Raw genomic sequence first — 8,378 nt, 5'->3', positions numbered from 1 at the left:
TCCCTCAAAATACTAGCACTTTGGAGCTAAAAGAGATAGCACAAGAAATTGTTGTTAAAACCTGATATCAGTTTTGTTGTTTCAACACTTTGACTAGAATTTCAGCTACTAATAATGGAAGGAAAAGAAAGATAACACTGGTCTGGATTTTAAAGTTAATGGGTGGTAACATCTTGCAGCTGAACTTGCACTATGGACTGAGCTGGTATTTTCTTCTTGTCCTACAGTGCTAAACCAAACCAAAGCAAACAAACAAAGAGATTTCTCATTTACATGGTGATAGGACCATCTGCTGCCCAAGTAATAACCCAAAATAAAACAGTCCTTCAGGCGCTGCGCTGGCCGGAGCAGCACGTGTGCCATGCGCACAGTGACATAATTCACCCGTTTATGTAAGGGCCTGCGGTTTTCTTTTCTTTTCTTACTTACTTTTTTTCTTGCTGGCTACGCAGTTTTTCAGTGCTCCCAAAGGCTGTTTTATTTTTCAGACCATCTTTAACCAGAGACAACCTTGTAAGAAAAGTACAAGTCTTTAAGGCTAACGTTACAATCAAAGCAGAAGAGCTAGTTACACAAAGAGAAAGGATTTTCAAAGCTTCAACTCATTTCAAATGACACATTCATTTCTGCAGTTTTTCTGCTATAAGCAAACGAAGAACCTCATTCTGCATTCCACTGAACACCTCAAATCCCCAGTGAACATCTGGAGTACAAATGAATACAGAATTACCCCAAGGCTGGACAGCAAAACCAGTCAGGAACAATCCCTGCTACAAAAGTCACTGTGGAAATCTTGCAGCAGGTCAACTGAAACCAGGCTGCACTTCACTACTGGTTCTGTAACATACATTTTCTTTTCAGACCAATTTCCTTTAACCACCTCCTGCCTACAGCACAGCATTAGCAGACCTGTAAAAGTGATAACCTAAACCATCATGATAAAACATACAACGGGTAGGTCCACCCATACTCAATATCAGTGCATTCCTAGGACATTCTTCTAACCAGATTCTTAGCACCCTTCCCTAGAGTCTTTGGAGGAGTTGATGGTACTCAGCTCCTGGGGTTTTTAAGCCTTTCCTTTTCCTTCCATTGGGAGGGGGATAAAAATGAAAATAGGAAAGACAAGGAAAAAGGAAAGAAACAAAGTCAACGACACACACATGCTCTCCTACACATACACCCCCACACAGAGGAAAGGAAAAAAAAAAAAGAAAAAGGAAAGTTGAATGAGTTGCCAATCTGGAATGAAATGGATTTTTGAACAGAGTCATATTCGGCACTGTCAGCAAAAGCCTGTAGGTGGCCCTGTGTCTTTCTGAGCCTTAATGCCCTTTTTACATCAGTCATTTAAAAACGTCCCCCGGAAAGTTCAGCTGTGCTGCTTCTGACGTAATTTTCACAATGCTGCTGAATGGACTCAATGGAGAGATTCACTCCCCCCCAACCCCAGTTCCATAAAGCACTATACATTAAGGACGTATTCCATTTGGCCTTCAAGTAGCATTTTATGGTCCATGCAGATCCACAATTATTTTCCCTTTAAAAAGAATCAACAGAAGTCTCTGCTGGAGAGCATGTAAATTAAAAACTATTGGATCTCCCAAACCGACTCCTGTGATCCTCAGGCAGAAGACTGGATTAAAGGGTCCTCACACGATTCTAGCTGCATTCTTAGTACACCACTTTTATGAAGAAACCAGAGCTGTAGAAATTCCTCTGGCATGGCATGGAATCCAGAATCAGGCAAGACATTGTCATAGTAATGATGGCTAATAAACTTCCCCTGCAGGTCCACCGAGAATGGCCAGAAGCCATAAATTGTTACTTCTTCACACAGACCAAGGGCGGCACTGACTAGGAAAAGTCCTGTGGAAAGCCGTTTGGCATGGATACCTTTGCTCTTCCAGAACTTGCCAATGTCACGCAGGAAATTGGGGTTGGCGAAAAGGACCGCCTGCTTGGCACCGAAGTCCTCCAGGGTGTAATAGACGCGCAGTGAGGGTCCCGTCCCCGTCTTCATTGAGAAGGCTGGCATGTAGATGTAGCTGTGGTTATACACCTTCACGCTGTCCACAAATGCTTTTCGAGACCACAGCAGATTCTGGAACCTGTAATACAACAGAGAAAAACAAGCTGGTCACACATAGTTTTTTCCAGTCATTTCAACACCCAGCTAAAAGCTGCTCTTCATACACATATTTACAATTACCTGCACACCTTTCTCAAGCCCAGAGAAAGTCCAGACAAACTTCTGACTATCTGACACTGCCTCTCTTCTCAAAACAAACCTGAACAGACAGTTGAAAACTAACTGGTATCCTGTTAACTCCAGAAAGCAAAATGTTTCTGACTTAATCTTTTCAAAAAACCTGAGTGAACACCGACAGTTTTTCCCGCAAATCAATTATTTTTAGTGACATTTTTCTTTTTGTCCAAAACACAACTTATTTTTCTCAGGCACAGGAAGCTTTAAAAGAAATTTTAAAGTCTGTGTTGTTCTTGTTTCTTAAAGGCATACTTCAAAAGTATCCAAGTTGCATGATTGAACAAGCAATACAAAGAAATACTTAAACAGAAACTTTTGACTTGTAAAACTTGTAAGACTTGTAGGAATTGTTTTTATTATGCCTGTATAGTGATTTAGGTTGCTCTACCATAGATAGTTAATTCTCATTCTGGAACTGAAAGAGATCTCAAAGAACATACTTTATTACAAACAATAAAACAGAATCAATGAGTTCTTTAGGGCAAGAGGCACCACAAACATTTAGCAACAGGCACCAAACAATATTCAGAGTTGGTGTTTACGATGGCATGATTTACACACTGAGTAGGTTTAAAAGCAGCTGGTATTTGTAGCATGCAAGTTAAAGGAGAGACTAGTTGGCAACTATGAGGAGGGCAATGTATATGTACAGATGACCTCTCCAATATGATAGTCTTCTCATCTCTTCATACAAAAACTACAGCAGGTTACAATTTGTTAAATTACCAATAGCTATTTGCTGACGTTTATTTTATCCCTGACATTAGACTTATATTCTCCTCCAAAACCAGTATCTTGTCAAGAGTATAACCTTTCCTTGCCATATGCTTCTGGATATACCAATATGAATGAGACATCTGGCAGAAAATCCTAGGCCATTCACACACACCAAAACCTGCACTGATGTTTGGCCTGTCTTGACATCTGACACTAAACAAATCACATTTCAGTAAAATATTCAGGTATCCCAAATATGTATCATTGGATGCAACTGATATGGAGATCAGCCAAGGCCATGGGTAAAATCCAATACCTAAACCACAAACTTGTTAAGTAACAGGAACACTTGCTCTCCTGGGGTGTTGACTGCATTGGAGGATACCTTTGCATGAGAAAGTCTCTATGATTTACTCTTGACAACCAGCTTTCTTTCCAGAGTCCGCATAATCTTCAGAGCATCAATAAGCCCTCCCTGCCCTTACCATGTGACAGTATCTACAGACTTCAGCATGTATGCAAAGTTTACTCCATTAAAAGCCACTTTTTGCACAAGCCTCACGTGAACTCCTTTCATTGCAGCTGGGTTGCTCTCCTGCATGTGATCCCTAATTTCTTCTCAGCTCCCAAGTGTCCATCTTGCCCTGTTGCTATCTCCTCTCTCTCGGTTTCCTGCAGCTAAAGCAAATGTGTCACAAATGATTTCATCGTCATGCAGCAGAGGAGTCAGAACAAAAAACTAGAAACAGCAGCACTGGATTTTTTTTCCTTTCTGGGGTGCAGGCAGAGATAGGTACAAGAATACCTTTTTAAAGGGTTGTGAAGAGTTTTGTGTATAGACCTCTTTGAAACAACTGCAAGAATCACACACACAGCAAGACACACAGGCTTAAGTAGGATGCCAAGTGACCTCAAGAAGCACCAGATAAAATTTCATCTGAAACAATTGTCAACAAAAAATACAGCTTCAACAGCACTGAAATGTCTCATGAACATGTGCCAGATTTTTTGAAGTCTTTGTTTTGGCAGAAAACTTGAGATATTCCTATTCAGTTGAAAGGTTTTGTTGACATTTTCAACATGCAATATTTCATCTCCTAATTTGCTACAAGTTTCTTTCAAAATTTCCTTCAAGTGGGATTAAAATAAAGCTGTTTTGAAGTAAACCTTCTGAAATGTGCCTGGGCCTTCATTACTGTTTTGCTCTACAGATCTGCTCCTACTGCATGGCGCTGTTTGCTAATGTAGCCAAAGCCATTGTCTTCCAAGCAAGAAATCAATTCAACCTGATCACACACAACAAAGCAATAAAAATAAATTCACAACTTATTGCATTTGGCATTCTTTTCTGTAGAAATAGCCAAGATGCAGATAAATAAAGAAGGCCAGCCAAGACCAAGGTGCCCTGACAGAAATTCATGGTCTGGCTGTACCGTCTCACGTGGGCCCTCTCACTCTATTACTATCAGACCTTTAATCAAGTGTTCCCCAAAACAGGCACTACCATCCTCTCTTCCTAAGGAGCAGCAAGACAACCTGTCAGATTATCAGGTACAGGAGCTGGATCCATCCTATCAGACTTGTTCCATTTCCACCAGGACACAGTACTAAGTGTAAAAAAAAAAAAAAAAAATCCTTAGCTTACCTAGCTTAATACTTTCAATACTCACCTAGGTGCTCAGAGCCTCAGTATCCAAACCCTGTTTTAATAACCCTAATTGCTTATAAAAGGTAGAATAAGACCAGCAGCAGACTTTTAGACTATCCCCCTCCCCATAACTTGGGACATCCAATGGGAGGTGGGAGATGCAGGTTCAAACTTCCTTTTGCAGTAGAGGAACTTGAGCACACAGCTGAGGGGAAGGCAGAAACACATCCTCTGTCACTCCTGGAATCCAGTTTCACCATATCCTTTCCCACTTACACTTGGTTAACACATTTCACTTCAGATGGCAAATAGGTGTGGTTATTTGAAAACCGCATTTTTCAGCAAATTTACCATTCACAGAAAAGCACTGTGCAGCTCTAAGATGAATACATCAAAATTGCTCTGATACAGTCACAGAGGGACAGGGACTGCCTCTGAATATTCATCTGCCATAATTGCCACAACGTGTTTACATTTCTTTTAGACTAATCTCCCCAAATGCCTTAAAGTAAGGAGAAGTGAACAGCACTGCCATGAGAGCGGTCCATGGGAGGGACTTCGTGCAGAAGGGACAGCATTTGTCATGCTGCTGCAAACTGTCCTTTGGGAACATCACCACCTTCTGGAAACCTGTGCCTCATTCAAATGACCTGGATGGCAGTGTCGGTAGGCGTCACGCCCCGTTCAACAGATGGACATTATACAGGTGGCCCATGTAGAAACAAAACATGCTGATTATGGCTGGTCTGAGTGCCTAACACAGCCAAAACGCTGCTGCCCATCTTGTGCTCCTCATGATGGGAGATATTTGAAGCAAATGAAATTTTCTGTTCCCCATTTGTAAAAATAGGAGCCCTGTACAGCTTTCTGACTGGCATTTCACAGGCTGGTTAGAGGCTGAGAAATCTGGAGAAAAATGCTGTGCATAAGCAAGTTTCTAGAAATGGTACTGGAAGCTCAAAGTGCATTTTCCTTTAGCTCCCAATGCAGACAAGGAGTCCTGCAGGCAACCCCATTCCAGCAGTGGCTTTGGGGGTACTATACCTCATCCATCCCAGCAGACAGCGAGGAGACTACTCATGCCTGTCAGAGTGACCAGGAGGGCTTTTCCCCTGCAGTTGACCAGCTCTGTAGCACATGTGTGAGCATGACAATATGGTTCCCTCCTGCTTGTCCTGGCATGGATGCGGCCAGCCTGGTGCAGTCCTCGCATCCAGCTGGGCAGAAAAGCATTCCCTCGTGCTGATACTTGCCCACCCTTCTTCAAATGAAGAGCTTCTGGTTCCTCGCTAGTGCTTGCCTCTACCTGACATGCTTTCAACACTCAGTACTCTCAGTGGCACAGCTCAGAAGCTCTGCAGCTCCTCCCCCCTCACAGGGCTTCAGACAAAACCCATCAAATGATCCTGCCCCTCATGCAATAGCACATCTCGGGCCACGTTATCTCCCCAGCTCAGCTCTAGCAAGAAACAGAAGAACTCCTGTAGTCGACTGGCGGAGTTCTTTGTAATCAGTGCAAGGGGCTCTTCGTAGTCAGCGCGTGAAGTTCTTGGACACCACCCAGACGAGACAATTATGATGAAAGTGTAAGCCATTTATTGTGTGTTGCGCACATGCTTTTATACAGAGGTCTTTCAGATTTGGCAGCTACTGATTGGATACAATAATTCAAAATTCTTAATTACAAAATCACTATTGGCTACTTTCAATCCTGGGAATGTAACCTTCGAAGCTATGTCAATGCAACCTCTAAAATAACTTAGTTGTGCTAATTAATTTCTCTTAGTTTCTCCTTATCTTTCTCACGTCCTGTATAATTGGATGCCTCTGCACATCTGGTTGCTTTTCTTCTTTCCCAGGATCCTTTATCAACCTTATAATTAAGAAGCCTAAAGTTAGTATCATAGCTAAAAATCTACTTCAGCACAAAGCGCCCCTACAAATGCCTTTCAGAGTTGTCCTCTGACCGTCTGCAGTCAAGCTCACACAAACACATGGCAGGTTGCCAGCATTTAGATAAAACCGGACCTGGAATCTCCCGAGCCCTGAGCAGCACCTGAAGACTATGAGAGCGGCTCGGTAATTTGCAGTGATGTGTCCCAGCAGCTTGGCAGCAGCCTGGAGAGATGCTGACAACTGTGAACGCTGGTGAAAGCAGATCACGGTGCATTCAGCCTAGGCACTTTACTTCCACTACACTTATTAATGGAGAGCAAGCAAATAAAATCATCAACAACACATTTTTGCTGTCAGGTCCATATGACAGATCAACGTAAAAAGCACAATTTCCAACAGGCACATGTAGGCACAGCTGCACAGACATCAGACAAATATTTTCCCTGATATCAGCTGTGGAGTTCCCCCAAATGCTCTGCTCTACTTTTCCAGAGAGAAAGATGCATCCAAGAGAAAACTGCCACAGTACACTGTCATGACAGTACAATCAAAGACTTAAGAGCATGAAGTGGTTTTGGGGTTTGTTTTTAATCTGTATTTAATGTTCTTATTGATATTCTTGACCACCTATGCAGGGGACAGCACAGCTCTCCGCTACTAAGAGATGACTTCCAGTAACCACAAAGAATTTTCTGCAGTGACATTGAGCTAACCCACTTGCAGATAATAATGGCAGCATTTTCTTGCATCTTGGTTTCTTTTTTATCTCCCCGGAGAGTCACTAGCTTGTGCCTGTGATGATTTCCCAGTGAATTACTGTGTTTGCATCTGCAAAGTCACAAGTTCAGCATTCTGGATTAATTGTAAATCGACCTACTAGTGAAAAAAAAAAAAAAAATGAGTAATGAGGGGAACAGCTCGGATGCCAATGAAATAGTGTTATTATTTTAAAATTAAGACAAACAGAGCTCAAGGGAATAGAGCAGAAGGCACGGAATCACAGAATCACAGAATGTTAGAGATTGGAAGGGACCTCGAAAGATCATCTAGTCCAATCCCCCTGCCGGAGCAGGACACCTAGATCAGATCACACAGGAACGCATCCAGGCGGGCTTTGAATGTCTCCAGAGAAGGAGACTCCACAACCTCTCTGGGCAGCCTGTTCCAGTGCTCTGCCACCCTCACCGTGAAGAAGTTTTTCCTCATATTCAAGTGGAACCTCCTATGTTCCAGCTTGCACCCACTGCCCCTTGTCCTATCACTAGATGTCACAGAGAAGAGCCTGGCTCCATCCTCCTGACACTCACCCTTTACATATTTATAAACATTGATTAGGTCACCCCTCAGTCTCCTCTTTTCCAGGCTAAAGAGACCCAGCTCCCTCAGCCTTTCCTCATAAGGGAGATGCTCCATTCCCTTCATCATCTTTGTGGCTCTGCGCTGGACTCTCTCCAACTGGACACTGGCATATAAAGACTTATGTATTTGTCCCTATGGCAAAGGATAACCTTACAAAAATTTAGATAATTTGATGTCAGTGTTAGCCAAGAATGAATTAGCAATTTGCTGCAACTGTTGGAATATGCTTAACAGCTGGGGTCAGAACAAGTCTGCTGTGACAGAGGAGTTTTACAGCACTCATTTCTCAGAGTGCTTTTATGCTTTCAAATATTGGTGCCCTCCTTAATGCCCTGTGTTCTTATTCATATCACACATTTCTGGATTATCTGCCCCTTTGGGGCTTGTGTACCCAATCTTACTAAAACACAGACTGCATCTCTATTAACAGCATACTAATTTCCACGTGCTCATTCTCCACACAGGCTCTTTTACCATGCATTAGACGCA

General features: G+C 42.6%; 1 protein-coding gene across 1 annotated transcript; it reads right to left on the bottom strand.

Annotated features, from left to right (window-relative positions):
• Positions 1–1,413: 1,413 nt before the first annotated feature.
• Positions 1,414–7,850, bottom strand: LOC104466166 (alpha-N-acetylneuraminide alpha-2,8-sialyltransferase-like; the record flags this gene model as incomplete). The annotated part of the gene is made up of 3 exons (XM_010079504.1): positions 1,414–2,136; positions 6,441–6,507; positions 7,803–7,850. Coding segments are annotated over 3 exons (627 nt in total), but the record flags the coding sequence as incomplete, so codon positions are not given.
• Between the last annotated feature and the right edge of the window lie 528 nt (positions 7,851–8,378).

Source organism: Pterocles gutturalis, unplaced genomic scaffold, assembly GCF_000699245.1.
Source record: "Pterocles gutturalis isolate BGI_N339 unplaced genomic scaffold, ASM69924v1 scaffold7359, whole genome shotgun sequence".
NCBI classification, from domain to species: Eukaryota; Metazoa; Chordata; class Aves; order Pterocliformes; family Pteroclidae; genus Pterocles; species Pterocles gutturalis.
The sequence above is the reverse complement of the archived record's forward strand: the minus strand, read 5'-3'. Positions and strand labels throughout refer to the sequence as shown.